At 43.6% G+C, this 25,454-nt stretch overlaps 1 protein-coding gene across 16 annotated transcripts in view; it reads left to right on the top strand.

Annotated features, from left to right (window-relative positions):
* Positions 1-25,454, top strand: part of RNF31 (ring finger protein 31) — a 42,987-nt gene that overhangs the window by 14,098 nt on the left and 3,435 nt on the right. Inside the window, exons 10-22 of one of the 16 annotated variants that reach the window (XR_014950954.1) lie at positions 929-1,363; positions 3,268-3,540; positions 6,403-6,585; positions 8,436-8,676; positions 10,916-11,089; positions 11,935-12,033; positions 13,165-13,254; positions 14,425-14,539; positions 18,199-18,341; positions 19,122-19,235; positions 21,221-21,278; positions 22,434-22,530; positions 24,072-24,101. Coding sequence is in view for 11 of the 16 variants with exons in the window: in XM_085565489.1 (XP_085421615.1) it covers positions 929-1,363; positions 3,268-3,540; positions 6,403-6,585; positions 8,436-8,666; positions 10,916-11,089; positions 11,935-12,033; positions 13,165-13,254; positions 14,425-14,539; positions 18,199-18,341; positions 19,122-19,235; positions 21,221-21,278; positions 22,434-22,530 (2,012 nt within the window). In the remaining 5 variants the exon portion in view is untranslated. Of the gene's footprint in view, positions 1-928; positions 1,364-3,267; positions 3,541-6,402; positions 6,586-8,435; positions 8,677-10,915; positions 11,090-11,934; positions 12,034-13,164; positions 13,255-14,424; positions 14,540-18,198; positions 18,342-19,121; positions 19,236-21,220; positions 21,279-22,433; positions 22,531-24,071; positions 24,221-25,454 lie in introns of those variants that run through there. The other 15 variants (XR_014950955.1, XR_014950957.1, XR_014950956.1 and 12 more) reach the window with 15 other exon arrangements.

A 25,454-nucleotide genomic window follows, 5' to 3' on the forward strand; every position in this document is an offset into this window, starting at 1 on the left:
GAATTTTGGGGGTGAAAATTGGGAATTTTGTGAGCAAAAATTGGGAATTTCGGTGGTGAAAATTGGGAATTTTGTGAGGAAATATTGGGAATTTTGGGGGCGAAAATTGGGAATTTTGTGACGAAAAATTGGGAATTTTGGGGATGAAAATTTTGGAATTTTGGGGGGAAAAAGAATTGGAAATTTTTTGGGGAAAAAGGGAATTTTGGAGGGAAAAATTGGGAATTTCGTTATGAAAATTTGGGAATTTTAGGGTGAAAATTGGGAATTTTGGGGGTAAAAATTGGGAATTTTGTGAGGAAATATTGGGAATTTTGGGGGTAGAAAATTGGGAATTTTGGGGGAAAAAAAAATGGGAAATTTTTTGGGGAAAAAGGGAATTTTGGAGGTAAAAATTGGGAATTTCATGACGAAAATTTGGGAATTTTAGGGTGAAAATTGGGAATTTTGGGGGTGAAAATTGGGAATTTTGTGAGGAAATATTGGGAATTTTGGGGGTGAAAAATTTGGAATTTTGGGGGTGAAAATTGGGAATTTTGGGGGAAAAAAAAATTGGAAATTTTTTGGGGAAAAAGGGAATTTTGGAGGAAAAAATTGGGAATTTCGTGATGAAAATTTGGGAATTTTAGGGTGAAAATTGGGAATTTTGGGGGTGAAAATTGGGAATTTTGGGGGAAAAAAAAAATTGTAAATTTTTTGGGGAAAAAGGGAATTTTGGAGGGAAAAATTGGGAATTTCATGACGAAAATTTGGGAATTTTAGGGTGAAAATTGGGAATTTCGGGGGAATTTTTTTGCAGAAAAATGCAGAATTTTCGGGGAAAACGTGGGAATTTCGGGATAAGAAATTGGGGAGTTTTGGGATAAAAATCGTGGGAATTTCGGGATGGATAATTCGGGGATCTTTGCCGCCGTTTTGTCCCCCCCAGCCCAGCCCCGCCCCCTCCCCGCCCTGGCCCTGCCCCCGCTGCACCTTCCTCAACCCAGGCCCCGCCCCTTCCTGCCAAATCTGCGGTGACGTCACTTCCGGGCCGGCCACGCCCTCCCGGGGGAGCTTCCCGCCCACTTCCGGTTTGGAGGAGTCCACTTCCGGTTCGAAACATTCCACTTCCGGTTTGGCGAATGCCACTTCCGGCTTGGAGGAGGCCACCTCGGGCCTGGAGAATTGCACTTCCGGCGAGGAAAAGCCCACTTCCGGTTTGAAGGGTGCCACTTCCGGTTTGGAGGAGGCCGCTTCCGGTTTGGAGGTTTTGAGTGTGGCGGGCGCTGACGTCACTTCCGGGTGTGACCACGCCCCCTCCCGTGATGCTTTGCGGCGGCAGAAGCTGCTGGAGGACGGGCGGCGCCTGGTGGAGCTCGTCCGGGTGGGCGGAAATTCCGGAATTTCGGGGGAAAATTCCGGAATTTCGGGGATTTTTGGGGAAAAATCGGGAATTTTGGGGGATTTTTGGGAATTTTGGGGAGTTTTTGGGGAAAAATTGGGAATTTTTGGGAGTTTTTGGGTGAAAAATTGGGAATTTTTGGGAGTTTTTGGGAAAAAATCGGGAATTTTTGGGGAAAAATCGGGAATTTTTGGGAGTTTTTGGGGGAAAATTGGGAATTTTGGGGATTTTTTGGGAAAAATTGGGAATTTTTGGGGAATAATTGGGAATTTTTGGGGATTTTTGGAGAAAAATCGGGAATTTTTGGGGGTTTTTGGGGAAAAATTGGGAATTTTTGGGAGGTTTTGGGGGAAAAATTGGGAATTTTGGGGATTTTTTGGGAAAAAATCGGGAATTTTTGGGAATTTTTGGGGAAAAATTGTGAATTTTTGCGAGTTTTTGGGGAAAATTTCAGAATTTTGGGAGAATTTTTGGGGGAAATTTGGGGGAATTTTTCCGGAATTTTTGGAAATTTTGGAATTTTGCGGATTTTTTGGAAAAATTTTGGGGGAATTTTAGAGTAAAATTTGGGGAAATTTGTGGAAAATTTGGGAATTTTGGGGGAATTTTCGGAATTTTTGTGGGAGGTTTGGGAATTTTTTTGAAAATTAGGGATTTTTGGGGAAATTGAGGGAATTTTGGGGGATTTTTTTGACTTCGGGGATTTTTTGGGGAAAATTTGGGAAATTTAGGGAAAATTTGGGAATTTTGGCGGAATTCTGGGGAATTTTGGACCAATGTTGGGATTTTTTGGGGTAAAATATGGGAATTTTGGGAGGATTTTTGGGGAAATTTTAGCAATTTTTGGGGACAATTTGGGAATTTTGGGACTTTTCTGGAAAATTTGTGAATTTTGGTGGAATTTTGGCAATTTTGGGGTAAATTTGTGGAATTTTGGTGGAATTTTGGCGATTTTTGGGGAAAATTTGGGGATTTTAGGGGATTTTTTAGGACTTTTTGTTGAATATTTTGTGAGAATTTTTAGGAATTTGGGAGATTTTTAGAATAAATTTTTTGGGATTTTTTTGGGGATTTTTAGCAGAAATTTTAAGGGTTTTTTTGGGAAAGACAATGGGGATTTTGGGGTGAAAAATGTGGATTTTGGGAAGAATGGGATATTGGGCAAAAAAATGATATTTTATAAAGAAAAAATTCAGGGTTTTGGGGGAAAAAAAAGGGATTTTGAGATAGAAAATAGGAATTTTGGGGTAAAAAATGGGAATTTTGGGGGAAAAGGTTAGGTATTTTGGGGGAAGAAAACCTGGGAATTTTTGGGTGTGAAAATTGGGAATTTTGTGAGGAAATATTGGGAATTTCGGGGATGAAAATCGGGAATTTTGGGGGTGAAACGTGGGAATTTTGGGGGGAAAGTTGGGAATTTTGGGGGGAAAAAAAATTGGAAATTTTTTGGGGCAAAACGGGAATTTTGGAGGAAAAAATTGGGAATTTCGTGATGAAAATTTGGGAATTTTAGGGTGAAAATCGAGAATTTTCGGGGTGAAAATTGGGAATTTTGTGAGGAAAAAATTGGGAATTTTGTTGGTGAAAATTGGGAGTGTTGGGGTGAAAAGTGGGAATTTTTCGAGGAAAAATTAGGAATTTTTTGGGCAAAAACCGGAAAAAATTCAGAATTTTTCGTGGAAAATTTTGGGGGGGAAAATTGGGATTTTCGGTGGCGAAAATCAGGAACGTTGGGGCGAAAAACGGAAAAAAAATCGAAAATTTTGAAAATTTTTGGGGATTTTTTTCCGGGAGAATTTTTTTATTTTTGGGGCGAAATTTTGTTAATTTTCCGGTGGAAAAACTCGGGAATTTATTTATTTTTTTTTTTTCCCCAAATTTCCCAGGCCGCCGAGCGCCAGGGCCTCCCCCCGGAATCGCTCGGCCCCGCCCCCTTTTCCCACCTTCCGGAAGTTTCCGACGCCGCCGCCCAGATCCGGCACTTCCGCGGACGCCTCGGCGGGGTCCTCGCGGCGCTGCGGGGGGCGGGGCCGGAGCCCCCGGGGGGCGGGGCCTGGCCAGGGCCGTTCTCATTGGCTGAGGCCGCGTGGGCGTGGCTGGAGGGGGCGGGGCAGGCGGAGCGAGCGCGGCGCGTCCTGATTGGCCGGAGGGAGCAGCAGGTGAGAGGGGGCGGGGCTTGGGGGAAAGGGGGATTTTGGGGGGAAAACGGGGGATTTTGGGAAAAATGGGGGGATTTTGGGGGAAAAACGGGGGATTTGGGGGGAAAATGGGGGATTTTGGGTAAAAATGGGGGATTTGGGTAAAAAATGGTGAAATTTGGGTTAAAATGGCAGAATTTTGGGAAAAAATGATGAAATTTGGGTTAAAATGGCAGAATTTGGGTTAAAAATGGCGGAAATTGGGTAAAAATGGGGGATTTTGGGGAAAAATGGAGAATTTTGGGGGAAAAATGGAGGATTTGGGTTTAAAATGGGGGATTTGGGTAAAAATGGCGAAATTGAGTTTAAAATGGTGGAATTTGAGGAAAAATGGGGGATTTGGGGGAAAAAATGGGGGGATTTTGGGTAAAAATGGGGGATTTTGGGGGAAAATGGGGGGATTTGGGTTAAAAATGGAGGATTTGGGGGGGAAATGGAGGATTTGGGTTAAAAACTGGGGATTTGGGGAAAAAATGGGGGATTTGGGGGAAAAATGGGGGATTTGGGTAAAAATGGCAAAATTGAGTTCAAAATGGCGGAATTTGGGTTAAAATGGGGGATTTGGATAAAAACGGCGAAATTGAGTTTAAAATGGTGGAATTTGGGTAAAAATGGAGGATTTGGGGGAAAAAAGGGGGATTTGGGTTAAAATGGGGGATTTGGGGGAAAAATGGGGGATTTTGGGTAAAAATGGCGAAATTGAGTTCAAAATGGCGGAATTTGGGTTAAAATGGCGGAAGTTGGGTTAAAAATGGGGGATTTGGGTTAAAAATGGGGGGATTTGGGGAAAAATGGGGGATTTGGGTTAAAAATGGGGGCATTTGGGGAAAAATGGGGGATTTGGGTAAAAAATGGAGGATTTGGGTAAAAATGTTGGAATTTGGGTTAAAATGTTGGAATTTGGGTTAAAAATGGGGGCATTTGGGGTTAAAAATGGGGGATTTAGGTAAAAATGGCGGAATTTGGGTTAAAATGGGGGAATTTGGGTTAAAATGGCGGAAGTTGGGTTAAAAATGGGGGATTTGTGGTAAAAACGGGGGATTTTGGGTAAAAATGGCAGAATTTTGGGAAAAAAATGATGAAATTTTGGTTAAAATGGCGGAAATTGGTTAAAAATGGGGTTTTGGGTAAAAATGGCGAAATTGAGTTTAAAATGGCGGAATTTGGGTTAAAAATGGGGGATTTGGGGGAAAAATGGGGGATTTTAAGTCAAAAATTGAGGAATTTGGGTTAAAATGGCAGAATTTTGTTTTAAAATGGCGGAATTTGGGTTAAAATGGGGGATTTGGGGTAAAAACGGGGGAGTTTGGGTAAAAAGGGCGAAATTGAGTTCAAAATGGCGGAATTCGGGTTAAAATGGCGGAATTTGGGTTAAAATGGGGGATTTGTGGTAAAAACGGGGGATTTTGGGTAAAAACGGGGGATTTTGGGTAAAAAGGGCGAAATTGAGTTCAAAATGGCGGAATTTGAGGAAAAATGGGGGATTTGGGTAAAAAATGGCGGAAATTGGGTAAAAATGGGTGATTTGGGTAAAAAAAGGTGAAATTTGGGTTAAAATGGCAGAATTTTGGGAAAAAATGATGAAATTTGGGTTAAAACGGCAGAAATTGGTTAAAAATGGGGTTTTGGGTAAAAATGGCGAAATTGAGTTTAAAATGTTGGAATTTGGGTTAAAAATGGGGGATTTGGGGGAAAAATGGAAGATTTGGGGGAAAAAATGGGGGATTTTAAGTTAAAAATTGAGGATTTTGGGTAAAAAGGGCGAAATTGAGTTCAAAATGGCGGAATTTGGGTTAAAATGGGGGATATGGTTAAAAATGGCGAAATTGAGTTTAAAATGTTGGAATTTGGGTTAAAAATGGCGGATTTGGGGGAAAAAAGGGGGATTTGGGGTAAAAAATGGAAGATTTGGGTGAAAATGGGGGATTTGGGGGAAAAATGGAAGATTTTGGGTTTATAATTACAGAATTTGGTAAAAAAAGATGGAATTCGGGTCCAAAATGGTGGATTTTGGTGAATTTTACTGGTTTATACTGGTTTATACTGGTTTAAACCAACCCAAACCTGTTCAAACCAGTCTGTACTGGTTTGTACTGGTTTTTACTGGTCCTAACTGGTGCAAAGTCGACCGATTTTGGTCCAAAAATGAGAATTTTGGTGATTTTTACTGGTTCATACTGGTTTACACTGGTTCATACTGGTCCATACTGGCCCATACTGGTTCATACTGGTTCAAACTGGTTCATACTGGTTTATACAGGCCTATACTGGTCCATGCTGGTCCATACTGGCCCATACTGGTTTATACTGGTTCATACTGGTTCATACTGGTTTATACTGGTCCATACTGGTCCATAGTGGTCCATACTGGTTTATACTGGTTTATACTGGTCCATACTGGTTTATACTGGTCCATACTGGTCCATACTGGTCCATACTGGTTTATACTGGTTCATACTGGTCCATACTGGTCCATAGTGGTCCATACTAGTTTATACTGGTTTATACTGGTCCATACTGGTTTATACTGGTCCATACTGGTCCATACTGGTCTGTACTGGTCCATACTGGTCCATACTGGTCTATACTGGTCTATACTGGTCCATACTGGTTTATACTGGTCTGTACTGGTCCATACTGTTTTATACTGGTCCATACTGGTCCATACTGGTTCATACTGGTTTATACTGGTCTATACTGGTCCATACTGGTCCGTACTGGTTTATACTGGTTTATACTGGTCCATAGTGGTTTATACTGGTCCATACTGGTCCATACTGGTTCATACTGGTCCATACTGGTTTCCCCCCCGCCCCGGCGCAGCTGCGGCTCCTGGCGTGCCTCGGTTTCCCCGAGCGCGCGGCGGCGGCGGCGGAGCTGCGACGGCGTCAGGGCGACCAATGGGAGGCGCTGCAGGAGCTGCAGAGGCTCAAGCTCCGCCCCTTCCGCTTACGTCATCAGCAGGGGGCGGAGCCTGCGCTGGACTTCCAGCAGGCCGACCAGCAGGTGACTGGTTTGTACTGGTTTGTACTGGGAATGGGTTTGGGGTTACTGGTTTGTACTGGGAATGGGTTTGGGGTTACTGGTTTATACTGGGAATGGGTTTGGGGTTACTGGTTTATACTGGGAGGGAGTTTGGGGTTACTGGTTTATACTGGGAGGGAGTTTGGGGTTACTGGTTTATACTGGGAATGGGTTTGGGGGTTACTGGTTTATACTGGGAATGGGTTTGGGGTTAATGGTTTATACTGGGAGGGAGTTTGGGGTTACTGGTTTATACTGGGAGGGGTTTGGGGTTACTGGTTTATACTGGGAATGGGTTTGGGGTTACTGGTTTATACTGGGAATGGGTTTGGGGTTACTGGTTTATACTGGGAATGGGTTTGCGTTACTGGTTTATACTGGGAATGGGTTTCGGGTTACTGGTCTATACTGGGAATGGGTTTGGGGTTACTGGTTTGTACTGGGAATGGGTTTGGGGTTACTGGTTTATACTGGGAATGGGTTTGGGGTTACTGGTTTGTACTGGGAATGGGTTTGGGGTTACTGGTTTGTACTGGGAATGGGTTTGGGGTTACTGGTTTGTACTGGGAATGGGTTTGGGGTTACTGGTTTATACTGGGAATGGGTTTGGGGTTACTGGTTTGTACTGGGAATGGGTTTGGGGTTACTGGTTTGAACTGGGAGGGAGTTCTGGGCTTACTGGTCCATACTGGTTTTGTGTTTTTCTTTACTGGTTTATACTGGTTTGTACTGGTTTATACTGGATGATACTGGTTTATACTGGTTCATACTGGTCTATACTGGTTTATACTGGGATTTTGTGCGGGAGAGAGCAACTTGGAGGACTAAAAATGGGAAAAATTGGGAAAAAATGGGGAAAAATAGGGGAAAAATGGGTTAAATTGATTTATACTGGTTTATACTGGTCCATATTGGTTTATACTGGTCCATACATGTCCATACTGGTTCATACTGGGATTTTGTGCCAGGGACACCAACTGGGAACACCAAAAATGGGAAAAAAGTGGGAAAAAATGGGGAAAAATTGGTTAAAAATGGGGAAAAAAGGGGTTAAATTGATTTATACTGGTTTATACTGGTTTGTACTGGTTTATACTGGTTTATACTGGTCCATACTGGTTTATACTGGGATTTTGTACCAGGGAGACCAACTGGGAGCACCAAAAATGGGAAAAAATAGGGAAAAAAATGGGGAAAAATTAGTAAAAAATGGGAAAAAAAGGGGAAAAAAGTGGTTAAGTTGATTTATACTGGTTTATACTGGTTTGTACTGGTTTATACTGGTTTATACTGGTCCATACTGGTTTATACTGGGATTTTGTGTCAGGGAGACCAACTGGGAACACCAAAAATGGGAAAAAATAGGAAAAAAAATGGGGAAAAATTAGTAAAAAACGGGAAAAAAAGGGGAAAAAAGTGGTTAAATTGATTTATACTGGTTTATACTAGTTTGTACTGGTTTATACTGGTCCATACTGGTTTATACTGGGATTTTGTGCCAGGGAGACCAACTGGGAACACCAAAAATGGGAAAAAATAGGGAAAAAATGGGGAAAAATTAGTTAAAAACAGGAAAAAATGGGGGAGAAAGGGGTTAAACTGGTTTATACTGGTTTGTACTGGTCTGTACTGGTTTATACTGGTTTATACTGGTTTGTACCGGAATCTTGTGCCAGGGAGACCAACCGGGAGCACCAAAAATGGGGAAAAAATGGGGGAAAAAGGGGCTAAACTGGTTTATACTGGCTTATATTGATCCATACTGGTTTATACTGGTCCATACTGGTTTATACTGGTTTTTACTGGTTTTTACTGGTTTTTTTCCCCCTCAGGCCCTCGTCCGTCAGATTTTGGCCACTTGCCCCGTGGCCAGTTGGGGCCGGGCCTTACTGGTGGCCAGTTTGGGCCGGGAGCTGGGCCTGGGGCTGCTGGCGGCTCCCAGTTCGGATCCTTTACTGGTTGAACTGGTGGAGGCCGTGGGGTCCTGCCCCGACCGGGCCGTCCTGCGCAGGCGCCTGCGCTGCGAGTGCGCCGTCTGCGGCTGGGGGCTGCCCCGGCAACTGGTTTGTACTGGTTTGTACTGGTTTGGGAGCGGGAGGGGACTGGGAGGGACTGGGAAGGACTGGTGGGAACTGGGAGGGACTGGGAGGGGGTTAAAGGGTTAAAAATGGAGGGAAAATGGGGATTTGGGGTTACTGGTTTGTACTGGTTTGTACTGGGAGGGGTCTGGGAGGGACTGGGAGCGTACTGGGATGAACTGGGATGAACTGGTTTATACTGGTTTGGTGTTTTAATGGCTGCAATTCCCACAGCGGCCACTGGGGGCAGCAGCGCCATTAACCCCAATGAACTGGGATCAAACCAGTTCCTTACTGGTTTATACTGGTTTATACTGGTGTGGGGTTGCTGGGGGCTTACTGGGATGAACTGGGATGTACTGGGCTGAACTGGGCTGAACTGGGATGAACTGGTTTATACTGGTTTGGCGTTTTAATGGCTGCAATTCCCACAGCGACCACTGGGGGCAGCAGCGCCATTAACCCCAATGAACTGGGATTAAACCAGTTCCTTACTGGTTTATACTGGTTTATACTGGTGTGGGGCTGCTGGGGGCTTACTGGGATGAACTGGGATAAACTGGGATGAACTGGTTTGATGTTTTAGAAGGTGCAATTCCCACAGCGGCCACTGGGGGCAGCAGCTCCATTAACCCCAATGAACTGGGATCAAACCAGTTCCTTACTGGTTTATACTGGTTTATACTGGTGTGGGGTTGCTGGGGGTTTACTGGAATGAACTGGGATGTACTGGGGTGAACTGGGATGAACTGGTTTATACTGGTTTGGTGTTTTAATGGCTGCAATTCCCCTAACGACCACTGGGGGCAGCAGCGCCATTAACCCCAATGAACTGGGATCAAACCAGTTCCTTACTGGTTTATACTGGTTTATACTGGTTTATACTGGTGTGGGGTTGCTGGGGGCTTACTGGGATGAACTGGGATGAACTGGGATGAACTGGTGTGATGTTTTAGAAGGTGCAATTCCCCTAACGACCACTGGGGGCAGCAGCGCCATTAACCCCAATGAACTGGGGTCAAACCAGTTCCTTACTGGTTTATACTGGTTTATACTGGTTTATACTGGTTTATACTGGTTTATACTGGTGTGGGGCTGCTGGGGGCTTACTGGGATGAACTGGGAGCTACTGGGATGAACTGGGATGAACTGGGATGAACTGGTTTATACTGGTTTGATGTTTTAATGTCTGCAATTCCCCTAACGACCACTGGGGGCAGCAGCGCCATTAACCCCAATGAACTGGGATCAAACCGGTTCCTTACTGGTTTATACTGGTTTATAGTGGTTTATACTGGTTTATAGTGGTTTATACTAGTGTGGGGCTGCTGGGGGCTTACTGGGATGAACTGGGAGCTACTGGGATGAACTGGTTTATACTGGTTTGGTGTTTTAATGGCTGCAATTCCCATAACGTCCACTGGGGGCAGCAGCGCCATTAACCCCAATGCACCGGCCTCAACCTGGGATCAAACCAGTCCGAACCAGTTCCTTACTGGTTTATACTGGTTTATATTGGTGTGGGGTTGCTGGGGGCTTACTGGGATGAACTGGGATGAACTGGTGTGATGTTTTAATGGCTGCAATTCCCCTAACGACCACTGGGGGCAGCAGCGCCATTAACCCCAATGAACTGGGATCAAACCAGTTCCTTACTGGTTTATACTGGTTTATACTGGTGTGGGGCTGCTGGGGGTTTACTGGGATGAACTGGGATGAACTGGTGTGATGTTTTAATGGCTGCAATTCCCATAACGACCACTGGGGGCAGCAGCACCATTAACCCCAATGAACTGGGATCAAACCAGTTCCTTACTGGTTTATACTGGTTTATACTGGTTTATACTGGTTTATACTGGTGTGGGGCTGCTGGGGGCTTACTGGGATGAACTGGGAGCTACTGGGATGAACTGGGATGAACTGGGATGAACTGGTTTGATGTTTTAATGGCTGCAATTCCCACATCGACCACTGGGGGCAGCAGCGCCATTAACCCCAATGAACTGGGATCAAACCAGTTCCTTACTGGTTTATACTGGTTTATACTGGTTTATACTGGTTTATACTGGTGTGGGGCTGCTGGGGGCTTACTGGGATGAACTGGGATGAACTGGTTTGATGTTTTAGAAGGTGCAATTCCCCTAACCACCACTGGGGGCAGCAGCGCCATTAACCCCAATGAACTGGGATCAAACCAGTTCCTTACTGGTTTTTACTGGTTTGAACTGGTGCAGATGCAGTGGCTGCCCGGCTGCTCGTGCCCGCTGTGCCCCGAGTGCTTCCGGCTCCATTTCACCGTGGGGCTGCGGGAGCGGGGGGTGGAGGCCCTGGGCTGCCCCAGCTGCGGCCGGCCCGACCTGCGCGACGACGCCCAGCGCCTCTGGTACTGGTCCACGCTGGAGCCTGCGGTACTGGTTTATACTGGTTTATACTGGGAGGGCCTCGGGGGGGCGCCGGGAGGGGCTGGAGGGGGGTTGGGAGGGGTTTGGGGGTGGTGGGAGGGAGTTAAAGGGTTAAAAATGGGAGAAAAATGGGGAAAATTGGGATTTTTTTGTACTGGTTTGTACTGGTTTGGTACTGGTTTATACTGGTTTATACTGGGAGGGGACTGGGAGGGACTGGGAGGGGATTAGGGGTGGTGGGAGGGAGTTAAAAGGGTTAAAAATGGGGGGAAAATGGGGTTTTTTATACTGGTTTATACTGGTTTGGTACTGGTTTATACTGGTTTATACTGGGAGGGATTGGGAGGGACTGGGAGGGGGTTTGGGGGTGGTGGGAGGGAGTTAAAGGGTTAAAAATGGGGAAAAAATGGGGAAAAATGGGGAAAAAATGGGGATTTTAGGGTTACTGGTTTATACTGGTTTAATACTGGTTTGTATTGGTTTGTACTGGTTTATACTGGGATGGGACTGGGATGAACTGGGAGGGGATTTGGGGCTGCTGGGAGGGAGTTAAAGGGTTAAAAATGGGGAAAATGGGGAAAAAATTGGGAAAAAGGGGATTTCGGGGTTACTGGTTTATACTGGTTTATACTGGTGTGGTACTGGGTTATACTGGTTTATACTGGGACGGCGCTGGGATGAACTGGGAGGGGATTGGACCAAACTGGGATGAACTGGGAGGGGATTTATGCGTTAAAAAGGGAGAAAATGGTAAAATTTATCTTTTTTATACTGGTTTATACTGGTTTATACTGGTTTATACTGGTTCATACTGGTTCATACTGGTTCATACTGGTTTATACTGGGAGCAGCTCCGGCGCTGCCTCGACCCCGACACCTTCGGCCTCGTGACCCGGAAGTTGACGGAGCTGGAGCTGCAGAGGGACCCCCAGTTCCTGTGGTGCCCCCATGTACTGGTTTATACTGGTTTATACTGGTTTATACTGGTTTGGTACTGGGATGAACTGGGAGGGGGTTTGGGGTTACTGGGATGAACTGGGAATGGGTTTGGGGTTACTGGTTTGTACTGGGAGGGGTTTGGGGTTACTGGTTTGTACTGGGAATGGGTTTGGGGTTACTGGTTTGAACTGGGAATGGGTTTGGGGTTACTGGTTTATACTGGGAATGGGTCTGGGGTTACTGGTTTGTACTGGGAATGGGTTTGGGGTTACTGGTTTATACTGGGAGTGGGTTTGGGGTTAGTGGTTTATACTGGGAATGGGTTTGGGGTTACTGGTTTGTACTGGGAATGGGTTCGGGGTTACTGGTTTATACTGGGAGGGAGTTTGGGGTTACTGGTTTATACTGGGAATGGGTTTGGGGTTACTGGTTTATACTGGGAATGGGTTTGGGGTTACTGGTTTATACTGGGAATGGGTTTGGGGTTACTGGTTTGTACTGGGAATGGGTCTGGGGTTATTGGTTTATACTGGGAATGGGTTTGGGGTTACTGGTTTGTACTGGGAATGGGTTTGGGGTTACTGGTTTATACTGGGAATGGGTTTGGGGTTGCTGGTTTGTACTGGAATGGGTTTGGGGTTACTGGTTTGTACTGGGAATGGGTTTGGGGTTACTGGTTTGAACTGGGAATGGGTTTGGGGTTACTGGTTTGTACTGGGAATGGGTTTGGGGTTACTGGTTTATACTGGGAATGGGTTTGGGGTTGCTGGTTTGTACTGGAATGGGTTTGGGGTTACTGGGATGAACTGGGAATGGGTTTGGGGTTACTGGTTTATACTGGGAATGGGTTTGGGGTTACTGGTTTGTACTGGGAATGGGTTTGGGGTTACTGGTTTGAACTGGGAATGGGTTTGGGGTTACTGGTTTGTACTGGGAGGGAGTTTGGGGTTACTGGTTTATACTGGGAGGGGTTTGGGGTTACTGGTTTATACTGGGAGGGAGTTTGGGGGTTACTGGTTTATACTGGGAGGGAGTTTGGGGTTACTGGTTTATACTGGTTTTGTTCGGGGGTGTTACTGGTTTATACTGGTTCCAACTGGGATCCTCCCAGTATAAACCAGTAACTCCCAGTTCCCCCCCAGTGCTCCTTCGGTTTCATCTTCGAGGCCGAGCGGGGCCCGGCCCAGTGCCCCCAGTGCCACCAGTGCTGCTGCCCCCGCTGCCAGCTGCCGGTACTGGTTTATACTGGTTTATACTGGTTTGAACTGGTTTTTACTGGTTTATACTGGTTTTTACTGGTTTTTACTGGTTTTTACTGGTTTGGGACTGGGAGGGCATTGTGATAAACTGGGACGGGATTAAAGGGTTAAAAACGGGGAGAAAATGGGATTTTTATACTGGTTTATACTGGTTTATACTGGGAGGGTGCTGGGAGGCGCTTCATGTCCATATATGGGCATGGGAGAAGTGGGCGGGGCTTAAAGAAAGTGGGCGGGGCTAAGTTTATATAGAAAGTCATTGGGGTGGGCGGGGCTTAAAGAAAGTGGGCGGGGCTTAGTTACTATAGAAAGTCATTGGGGTGGGCGGGGCTTAAAGAAAGTGGGCGGGGCTTAGTTACTATAGAAAGTCATTGGGGTGGGCGGGGTGTAAAGAAAGTGGGCGGGGCTTAGTTACTATAGATAGTCATTGGTGTGGGCGGGGCTTAAGGAAAGTGGGCGGGGCTTGATGTCCATATATGGGCATGGGAGGGGCTTGATGCCCATATATGGAAAAATTGGGGATTTTTTGGGGGGTTTTTGGGGGGAATTTTGGGGATAAATTGGGGATTTTTAAGTGGAATTTTGGGGATAAATTTGAGTTTTTTAAATGGAATTTTGGGGATAAATTTGAGATTTTTTCACGGAATTTTGGGGATAAATTTTGGATTTTTTAATGTAATTCTGGGGATAAATTTGGGATTTTTAAGTGGAATTTTGGGATAAATTTGGGATTTTTAAATGGAATTTTGGGTCTAATTATGAGTTTTTCAAATGGAATTTTTTGACCAAAAATTTTGATTTTTTTCCCGTTTTTTGGGGATTTTTCGGGTGTTTTTCCTCTGATTTCTTTCAATTTTTTTTTTAAATTTTTGGGGTGAATTTTGGCGATAAATTTGGGATTTTCGAGGGAATTTTGGGGATAAATTTGGGTTTTTTTCGATTTTTTTTGGGCAATTTTGGGGATAAATTTGAATTCTTTTAAGGGAGTTTTTGGGCAAAAAAATTCGATTTTTTTTCCCGTTTTTTGGGGATTTTTCGGGTGTTTTTAATCCGATTTCCTCGGGGTTTTTTTTAAATTTTCGGGCGGAATTTTGGGGTGAATTTGGGCGTTTTTGGGGCTGATTTTAACCCTTCGTTGCCCAGTGGGAGCCTCGGCACTCGTCGCTCTCCTGCGCCGAATTCGGGGCCTGGCTCCGATCGCGGGACCCGCCGGGACCCCCCCAGGGCCTGGGAGCGTTCCTGGGAGAGACCGGAATCGGTGCGAAAAACGGGGATTTTGGGAAAAACGGGGGAAAAACGGGAAAAATGGGGATTTTGGGGAAAAAACGGGGAAAAAAACGGGAAAAACGGGGATTTCGGGGGGAAAAATGGGGATTTTCGGGGGAAAAATGGGAATTTTTTGGGGGGAAAAATGGGGGGAAAAGGAATTTTGGGGGAAGAAATGGGGATTTGGGGAAAGAAAAGAATTTTGGGAAAAAAATGGGGATTTTGGGGGGAAAAATGGGGATTTTTTGGGGGGAAAATGGGATTTTTTTGGGGGAGAAAAGAGATAATTTTGGGGGCAAAAATTTGGGGGAAAAAAATGGGGATTTTGGAGTGAAAAATGGGAATTTTGGGGGGAAAATGGGGGAAAAATGGGAATTTTTGGGGGAAAAAATGGGAATTTTGGGGGGAAAAATGGGGGGAAAAATGGGAATTTTGGGGGAAGAAATGGGGATTTGGGAAAAAAAAAAGGAATTTTGGTAAAAAAATTGGGATTTTGGGGGAAAAATTGGGAATTTTGGGGGGAAAAATGGGGGAAAAATGGGGATTTTGGGGGGAAAAATTGGGGGAAAAGGAATTTTGGGGGAAGAAATGGGGATTTTGGGAAAAAAAAGAATTTTGGGGAAAAAATTGGGATTTTGGGGGAAAAATTGGGGATTTTGGGGGTGAAAATGGGGGGAAATGGGGAAAAATGGGATTTTTTTGGGGGAGAAAAGAGATAATTTTGGGGGGAAAAATTTGGGGAAAAAAATAGAATTTTTGGGAAAAAAATGGGAATTTTGGGGGAAGAAATGGGGATTTGGGGAAAAAAAAAGGAATTTTGGTAAAAAAATTGGGATTTGGGGGGGAAAATTGGGGATTTTGGGGGGGAAAATGGGGGAAAAATGGGAATTTTGGGGGGGAAAATGGGAATTTTGGGGGGGAAAATGGGGGGAAAAGGGAATTTCTTGGGGGAAGAAATGGGGATTTTGGGGAAGAAAAAGGAATTTTGGTAAAAAAAATTGGAATTTTGGGGGGAAAATTGGGGATTTTGGGGGTGAAAATGGGGGAAAAATGGGGATTTTGGGGGAAAAATGGGGGAAAAAGGGAATTTTGGGGGAAGAAATGGGGATTTTGGGAAAAAAAAGGAATTTTGGTAAAAAAATTGGGATTTTGGGGGAAAAATTGGGAATTTTTGGGGGGAAAAATGGGAATTTTGGGGGGAAAATGGGGGGAAAATGGGATTTTTTTGGGGGGAGAAAAGAGATAATTTTGGGGGGAAAAATTTGGGGAAAAAAATAGAATTTTTGGGAAAAAAATGGGGATTTTGGGGGGAAAAATGGGAATTTGGGGGAAAAATTGGGGATTTTTGGGGTGAAAAGGGGGGAAAAATGGGAATTTTGGGGGAAAAATGGGGGGAAAAAGGGAATTTTGGGGGAAGAAATGGGGATTTTGGGAAAAAAAAAGGAATTTTGGTAAAAAAATTGGGATTTTGGGGGGAAAATGGGAATTTTTTTGGGGGGAAAAAAGAATTTTGGGGGGAAAAATTTGGGGAAAAAAAAGGGAATTTGGGGGGAAAAAATGGGGATTTTGGAGTGAAAAATGGGAATTTTGGGGGGAAAAATGGGGGAAAAATGGGAATTTTGGGGGAAGAAATGGGGATTTTGGTAAAAAAAAGGAATTTTGATAAAAAAATAGGGATTTTGGGGGAAAAAATTGGGGATTTTGGGGGGAAAATGGGGGAAAAATGGGAATTTTGGGGGGGAAATGGGGAGAAAATGGGAATTTTTTGGGGGGGAAAAAAGAGAATTTTGGGGGGAAAAATTTGGGGAAAAAAATGGGAATTTTGGGGGAAGAATGGGATTTTTGGGGGAAAAAAAATTGGGATTTTTGGGGGAAAAAATGGGGATTTTGCGGGGAAAAATGGGGGAAAAATGGGAATTTTTTGGGGGAAAATGGGGGAGAAATGGGAATTTTTTGGGGGGAAAAAGAGAATTTTGGGGGGAAAAGTTTGGGGAAAAAAATAGAATTTTTGGGAAAAAAATGGGAATTTTGGAGTGAAAAATGGGGATTTTGGGGGGAAAAATGGGGGGAAATGGGAATTTTGGGGGGAAAAATGGGAAAAATGGGAATTTTGGGGAAGAAAAAGGAATTTTGGTAAAAAAATTGGAATTTTGGGGGAAAAATTGGGGATTTTGGGGTGAAAATGGGGGAAAAATGGGAATTTTGGGGGGAAAATGGGGGGAAAAAGGGAATTTTGGGGGAAGAAATGGGGATTTTGGGGAAGAAAAAGGAATTTTGGTAAAAAAATTGAGATTTTGGGGGAAAAATTGGGAATTTTGGGGGGAAATGGGGGAAAATGGGATTTTTTTGGGGGAGAAAAGAGAGAATTTTGGGGGGGAAAATTTGGGGAAAAAAATAGAATTTTTGGGAAAAAAATGGGGATTTTGGAGTGAAAAATGGGAATTTTTGGGGGAAAAAATGGGGATTTTGGGGGGAAAAATGGGGGGAAAATGGGAATTTTGGGTGAATTTGGGTGAATTTCGGGTGAAATTTGGGGAGAATTCTGGTGAATTTTCATGGAATTTTGGGGCAAATTTTGGTGATTTTTTGGGGAAATTCGGGGTAAATTTGAGTGAATTTGGGGTGAATTTTAGTGAATTGTTGAAGGAGTTTTGGTTGGATTTTGGGTGAATTTTCAGCGAATTTGGAGTAAATTTTCGGTGGCTTTTGGGTGGATTTGGGTGAATTTTGCAGTTATTTGGGTGAATTTTTATTCAATTTTCATGGATTTCGGGGTGAATTTTGGTGAAATTCTGGGCAAAAATATTTGAATTTTTGGGTGAATTTTGGGTCAATTTTGGGGTGAATTTCTGGGAAAAAAAATTTGAATTTTTGGGTGAATTTTGGGTCAATTTTGGGTCAATTTCTGGGAAAAAATTTTGAATTTTTGGGTGAATTTTGGTCAATTTTTGGGCAATTTTTTCTGGGTTTTTTCTGATTTTGGGCTGATTTTTGGGGTGAATTTGGGGTGAATTTGGGCTGAATTTCGGGGAAAAAAATGTGAATTTTTGGGCGAATTATTCTGAATTTTTGGGTGAATTTTGGTCAATTTTTGGGCGATTTTTCTGGGGTTTTTTCTGAATTTTGGGGTGAATTTTGGGGTGAATTTTGGGTGAATTTGGGATGAAATTCTGAGAAAAAAATTAGAATTTTTGGGCGAATTATTGTGAATTTTTGGGTGAATTTTGGTCAATTTTTGGGCGATTTTTTCTGGGTTTTTTTCTGAATTTTGGGCTGATTTTTGGGGTGAATTTGGGGTGAATTTGTGGTGAAATTCTGAGAAAAAAATGTGAATTTTTGGGCGAATTATTGTGAATTTTTGGGCGAATTTTGGTCAATTTTGGGGCGATTTTTTCTGGGTTTTTTTCTGAATTTTGGGGTGTATTTTGGGGTGAATTTGGGGTGAATTTGGGGTGAATTTTGGGTGAATTTGTGGTGAATTTCTGGGGAAAATAATTTGAATTTTTGGGCGAATTATTGTGAATTTTTGGGTGAATTTTGGTCAATTTTTGGGCGATTTTTTCTGGGTTTTTTTCTGAATTTTGGGCTGATTTTTGGGCTGAATTTTGGGTGAATTTTGGGTGAATTTTGGGTGATTTTGGGTCTCCCCAGCCTGTCCCCGCTGCGGGCAGCGCTTCGCCCTGGCCCGCGGCGGCTGTTTGCATTTCCAGTGCTCCCAGTGCCGCCACCAGTTCTGCGCCGGCTGCGGGGTCCCCTTCCACCAGCCCGGGGTGAGCCCATACTGGTTTATACTGGTTTGTACTGGGAGGGGGAAAATGGGGGAAAAACGGGGGGAAACGGTGAAAATTGGGTGAAAATTGGGAAAAAAATGGGCGAAAAACGGGTGAAAAATGGGAAATAAAGGGTTAAAAAGGGGTTAAAAGGGGATTTGGGGTTACTGGTTTGTACTGGTTTTATACTGGTTTATACTGGTTTATACTGGGAGTGGACTGGGAGGGACTGGGAGGGACTGGGAGGGGGGAAATGGCAAAAAATTGGGAAAAAATGGGGAAAAATGGGTGAAAATTGGGTAAAAAACGGGAAAAATGGGGGAAAAGGGTTAAAAAGGGATTTGGGGTTACTGGTTTTTACTGGTTTATACTGGTTTATACTGGTTTTATACTGGTTTATACTGGGAGGGGGGAAATGGGGAAAAAATGGGGAAAATGGGGAAAAATTGGGGGAAAATGGGAAAAAATGGGTAAAAAAATGGGAAAAATGGGGAAAATAGGGTTAAAAAGGGATTTGGGGTTACTGGTTTTTACTGGTTTGTACTGGTTTGTACTGGTTTGTACTGGTTTTATACTGGTTTATACTGGGAGAGGGAAAATGGAGGAAAAAATGGGGAAAAAAATTGGGTGAAAACGGGCAAAAAAAAGGAGAAAACGTTTAACATTTTTCGCCCAATTTTCCTCAGTTTTTCGCCCGTTCCTGGTCGGATTTTCACCAAATTTTTTTTGTTTTGCCCCAAATTTTCTCCTCCTTCTGCCCCTCCCCCACCCCTCCCGCCTTGCCCCTCCCCTCCCCCACCGCAGAGCTGCCCCTCCCCCCAGTGCCCCCTCGGGGGGTCGCTGCACGGGCACCACCCCCGCGATTGCCTCTTCTACCTGCGGGACTGGGAGCCCGCCCGGCTGCAGCAGCTGCTCCAGGTGGGCACTGGTTTGTACTGGTTTGTACTGGGAGGGGAGAAATGGGGGAAAAACGGGGGGAAAAGGTGAAAATTGGGTGAAAATCGGGTGAAAAATGGGTGAAAAATGGGCAAAAAAGGGTTAAAATGGGATTTAAAGGGTTAAAAGTGGGAAAATAAAGGGTTAAAAATGGGGAAAAGGGGATTTGGAGTTACTGGTTTATACTGGTTTGTACTGGGAGGGGGAAATGGGGAAAAAACGGGGGAAAACGGTGAAAACTGGGTGAAAAATGGGTGAAAAATGGGTGAAAGATGGACAAAAAGGGTTAAAAATGGGAATTAAAGGGTTAAAATGGAAGAGAAAGGGTTAAAAGGGGATTTGGGGTTACTGGTTTGGACTGGTTTGTACTGGGAGGGGAGAAATGGGGAAAAAACGGGGGAAAACGGTGAAAATTGGGTGAAAATCGGGTGAAAAATGAGCGAAAAATGGGTTAAAAGTTGGGAAATAAAGGGTTAAAATGGAAGAGAAAGGGTTAAAAGGGGATTTGGGGTTACTGGTTTGTACTGGGAGGGACTGGGAGGGGGAAATGGGGAAAAAATGGGGGAAATTGGAAAAAATTGGGTGAAAATCGGGTGAAAAATGGACGAAAAGGGTTAAAATGGGAATTAAAGGGTTAAAAGTGGGAAATAAAGGGTTAAAAACGGGGAAAAGGGGATTTGGAGTTACTGGTTTGTACTGGTTTATACTGGTTTGTACTGGGAGGGGGAAATGGGGAAAAAACGGGGGAAAATGGTGAAAATTGGTTGAAAAATGGGTGAAAATGGGTGAAAAATGGGCGAAAGAGGGAATTAAAGGGTTAAAAGTGGGAATTAAAGGGTTAAAAATGGGGAAAAGGGGATTTGGGGCTACTGGTTTGTACTGGTTTGTACTGGTTTATACTGGTTTGTACTGGGAGGGGGGAAATGGGGAAAAAACAGGGAAAAAAGGTGAAAATTGGGTGAAAATTGGGTGAAAAATGGGCGAAAAGGGTTAAAAGTTGGGAAATAAAGGGTTAAAATGGAAGAGAAAGGGTTAAGAGGGGATTTGGGGTTACTGGTTTGGACTGGTTTGTACTGGGAGGGGAAATGGGGAAAAAATGGGGGAAATTGGAAAAAATTGGGTGAAAATCGGGTGAAAAATGGGCGAAAAAGGGGAATTAAAGGGTTAAAAGTGGGAATTAATGGGTTAAAAATGGGGAAAAGGGGATTTGGGGTTACTGGTTTATACTGGTTTATACTGGTTTGTACTGGGAGGGGAAAAATGGGGTAAAAAATGGGGAAAAAAGGTGAAAATTGGGTGAAAATTGGGTGAAAAATGGGTGAAAAATGGGCAAAAAAGGGTTAAAATGGGATTTAAAGGGTTAAAAGTGGGAAATAAAGGGTTAAAATGGGGAAAAGGGGATTTGGGGTTACTGGTTTGAACTGGTTTATACTGGTTTGGACTGGGAGGGGGGAAATGGGGGAAAAATGGGGAAAAACGGTGGAAATTTGGTGAAAATTCATGAAAAATGGGCAAAAAAGGGTTAAAAATGGGAAATAAAGGGTTAAAAGGGGATCTGGGGTTACTGGTTTGTACTGGTTTGTACTGGGAGGGACTGGGAGGGGGAAATGGGGAAAAAATGGGGGAAATTGGAAAAAATTGGGTGAAAATCGGGTGAAAAATGGACGAAAAGGGTGAAAAACGGGAATTAAAGGGTTAAAATGGGATTTGGGGTTACTGGTTTATACTGGTTTGTACTGGTTTATACTGGTTTATACTGGTTTGTACTGGGAGGGACTGGGAGGGGATTTTGGGGCTTTCCAAGGGTTAAAAATGGGGAAAATTTGGGGTTAAATGGGATTTTTTATACTGGTTTATACTGGTCCATACTGGTCCATACTGGTCCATACTGGTTTATACTGGTCCATACTGGTCCATACTGGTTTATACTGGTTTGTACTGGTTTTTACTGGGATCTCTCCCCTCAGAGTGGGAACGTCGCCTTCGAGACGGAGCCGCCCCCTGATGCCCCACCCAACCCAACTGGTTTGTACTGGTTTATACTGGTTTGCACTGGTTTATACTGGTTTATACTGGTTTATACTGGTTTATACTGGTTTATACTGGTTTGCACTGGGAGATCACAAAATTCCCATTTCTTTCCCCCCAAAATTCCCGGATTTTTCCCCAAAATTCCCATTTTCCCCCATTTTCTCCCCATTTCCCCACATTTTTCCCAAAATCCCCATTTTATCCCCCATTTTTATTCCCAAAATTCCCTTTTCTCCCCCCCAAATCCCCGTTTTTCTCCATTTTTCCCCAAAATCCCCATTTTTCCCCCAAAATCCCCATTTTTTTTCTTCATTTCCCCCCATTTTTTTTCCCAAAATCCCCATTTTTTTCCCAAAATCCCCATTTTTTTCCCCAAATCCCCATTTTTCCCCCAAAATCCCCATTTTCCCTGTTTTGCCCAAAATCCCCCTTTTTCTCCCCAAAGCCCCATTACCCATTTCCTCCCAAAATCCCCATTTTTCCTCCCAAAATCCCCATTTTCTTCCAAAATCCCCATTTTCCCCCAAAATCCCCATTTTTCTTCATTTCCCCCCCATTTTTTTTTCCCAAAATCCCCATTTTTTTTCCCAAAATCCCCATTTTCCCCCAAAAACCCCCATTTTCCCTGTTTTACCCAAAATCCCCATTTTTCCCCCCAAAATCCCCATTACCCATTTCCTCCCAAAATCCCCATTTTTCTCCCAAAATCCCCATTTTTTTTTAATTTCCCCCCCAAAATCCCCATTTTTCCCATTTTACCCAAAATCCCCCTTTTTCTCCCCAAACCCCCATTACCCATTTCCCCCCAAAATCCCCATTTTTCTTCATTTCCCCCCCATTTTTTTTCCCAAAATCCCCATTTTTCCCCCAAAACCCCCATTTTTCCCATTTTACCCAAAATCCCCCTTTTTCTCCCCAAACCCCCATTTCCCATTTCCCCCCAAAATCCCCATTTCCCCCCCCAAAATCCCCATTTTTCCTCCCAAAATCCCCATTTTTCTTCATTCCCCCCCCATTTTTTTGCCCAAAATCCCCATTTCCCTCCCAAAACCCCCATTTTTCTTCATTTCCCCCCCATTTTTTTTCCCAAAATCCCCATTTTTCCCCCCATTTTCCCATTTTGCCCAAAATCCCCGTTTTTCTCCCCAGAACGGTGCCCGGTGCCCGAGCAGAAGCCGTTCGGGGCCGCGCTGCGGGACGAGCCCTGCGGGAGGGACACGGCCCCGGGCCAGGCCGGGCTCTGCCGGTCAGTTTGGGGCAATTTCCGGCGATTTTGGGACATTTTGGGTCAATTTTAGGGGATTTTGGGACATTTTGGGTCAATTTTAGGGGATTTTGGGTCTTTTTTAGGGGATTTTTGGGGCATTTTTAGGGGATTTTTTGGGCCGTTTTTAAGGCGTTTTTGGGGTTGTGGTCACTCATTGGTCACTCAGGGGTCACTCAGGGGTCACTCAGGGTCATTTTTGGGTCAATTTCCGGCGATTTTGGGACATTTTGGGTCAATTTCTGTCAATTTTTGATAATTTTGGGTCTTTTTTAGGGGATTTTTGGGGCATTTTTAGGGTGTTTTTTGGGCTGTTTTTAAGGTGTTTTTGGGGTTGTGGTCACTCATTGGTCACTCAGGGGTCACTCAGGGTCATTTTTGGGGCAATTTCCGGGGATTTTGGGACATTTTGGGTCAATTTTAGGGGATTTTGGGTCTTTTTTAGGGGATTTTTGGGGCATTTTTAGGGCGTTTTTTGGGTCATTTTTAAGGCGTTTTTGGGGTTGTGGTCACTCATTGGTCACTCATTGGTCACTCAGGGTCATTTTTGGGGCAATTTCTGGGGATTTTGGGACATTTTGGGTCAATTTCTGTCAATTTTTGATAATTTTGGGTCTTTTTTAGGGGATTTTTGGGGCATTTTTAGGGCGTTTTTTGGGTCGTTTTTAAGGTGTTTTTGGGGCTGTGGTCACTCATTGGTCACTCATTGGTCACTCGAGGTCATTTTTGGGGCAATTTCCGGGGATTTTGGGACATTTTGGGTCAATTTTAGGGGATTTTGGGACATTTTGGGTCAATTTCTGTCAATTTTGGGTCATTTTGGGTCTTTTTTAGGGGATTTTTGGGGCATTTTTAGGGGATTTTTGGGCTGTTTTTAAGGTGTTTTTGGGGTTGTGGTCACTCATTGGTCACTCAGGGTCATTTTTGGGGCAATTTCCGGGGATTTTGGGACATTTTGGATCAATTTTGGATAATTTCGGGTCTTTTTTAGGGGATTTTTGGGTCATTTTTGTGCCATTTTTGGGTCATTTTGGGCTCATTTTTGTGCTATTTTTGGGTCATTTTGGGTCATTTTTGGGTCATTTTTGTGTCATTTTTGGCTCATTTTTTGGGGGGATTTTGGTGCCATTTTTGGTCATTTTTTGGGTTATTTTGGTGCCATTTTTGGCTCATTTTTGGCTTATTTTGCCTTATTTCGGGCTCATATTTATGGGAATTTTTGTGCCATTTTTTGCTCGTTTCTGCTCATTTTTTTGCCCGTTTTTGGCTCATTTTTAGCTCGTTTTTGCCTCATTTCGGGCTCATTTTTTAGGGAGATTTCTGCCTCATTTTTTTACTCTTTTTTGACCCATTTTTTGCTCGTTTTTGGCTCATTTTTTGCTCATTTTTAGCTCGTTTCGCCTCATTTCGGGCTCATTTTTCATGGGAATTTTTGTGCCATTTTTTCCTCATTTTTTCCTCATTTTTCCCTCATTTTTCCCTCCTTTTTGCCCCATTTTCTGCCGTTTCTGCCTCTTTCCCAGCCCTCACTACTGCGAGTACCTGGTGTCGCTCAGGGGTCACTCGGGGCCATTTTGGGTCATTTTTGGGTCATTTTTGGGTCATTTTTTAGGGGGATTTTTGTGTCTTTTTTGGCTCATTTTTGGCTCATTTTTTGCTCATTTTTTCCTTATTTTTTTACTCTTTTTTGGCTCATTTTTTGCTCATTTTTTGCTCATTTTTTGCTCATTTTTGGCTCCTTTTTTGCTCATTTTTGGCTCGTTTCGCCTCATTTCGGGCTCATTTTTTAGGGGGATTTCTGCCTCATTTTTTGCTCGTTTTTGGCTCATTTTTTGCTCATTTTTGGCTCATTTTTTGCTCATTTTTTGCTCATTTTTGGCCCATTTTTTGCTCATTTTTGGCTCGTTTCGCCTCATTTCGGGCTCATTTTTTAGGGAGATTTCTGCCACATTTTCTGCTCATTTCTGCTCATTTTTTCCTCATTTTTTCCTCCTTTTTGACCCATTTTGTGCCATTTTTGCCTCTTTCCCAGCCCTCACTACTGCGAGTACCTGGTGTCGCTCCGGGGTCACTCGGGGCCATTTTGGGTCATTTTTTTGTCATTTTTGTGCCATTTTTGGGTCATTTTGGGTCATTTTTGGATCATTTTTAGGGGGAATTTTTGTGTCATTTTTTGTCATTTTGGTGCCATTTTTGGGCCATTTTAGGTCATTTTTTTGCCATTTTGGGTCATTTTTGTGTCATTTTTGGCTCATTTTTTACGGGGATTTTTGTGCCATTTTTGGTCATTTTTTTGGTTATTTTGGTGCCATTTTTGGCTTATTTCGCCTCATTTCGGGCTCATTTTTTATGGGAATTTTTGTGCCATTTTGGTGCCATTTTTGGCTCATTTTGCCTCATTTCGGGCTCATTTTTTAGGGAGATTTCTGCCTCATTTTTTGCTCATTTCTGCTCATTTTTTCCTCATTTTTTAACTCTTTTTTGACCCATTTTTTGCTCGCTTTTGGCTCGTTTTTGCTCATTTTTTGCTCGTTTTTGTCTCGTTTCGCCTCATTTCGGGCTCATTTTTCATGGGAATTCTTGTGCCATTTTCTGCTCATTTTTTCCTCATTTTTTTACTCTTTTTTGGCCCATTTTTTTGCTCATTTTTTGCTCGTTTTTGGCTCATTTTTGGCTCATTTTTTGCTCGTTTTTGGCTCATTTTTGGCTCCTTTTTTTGCTCATTTTTTGCTCATTTCGCCTCATTTCGGGCTCATTTTTTAGGGAGATTTCTGCCTCATTTTTTCCTCATTTTTTCCTCATTTTTTCCTCATTTTTGCCCCATTTTCTGCCATTTCTGCCTCTTCCCAGCCCTCACTACTGCGAGTACCTGGTGTCACTCAGGGGTCACTCAGGGCCATTTTGGG

Source organism: Lonchura striata, chromosome 36 (assembly GCF_050655825.1).
Source record: "Lonchura striata isolate lonStrDom1 chromosome 36, ASM5065582v1, whole genome shotgun sequence".
NCBI classification, from domain to species: Eukaryota; Metazoa; Chordata; class Aves; order Passeriformes; family Estrildidae; genus Lonchura; species Lonchura striata.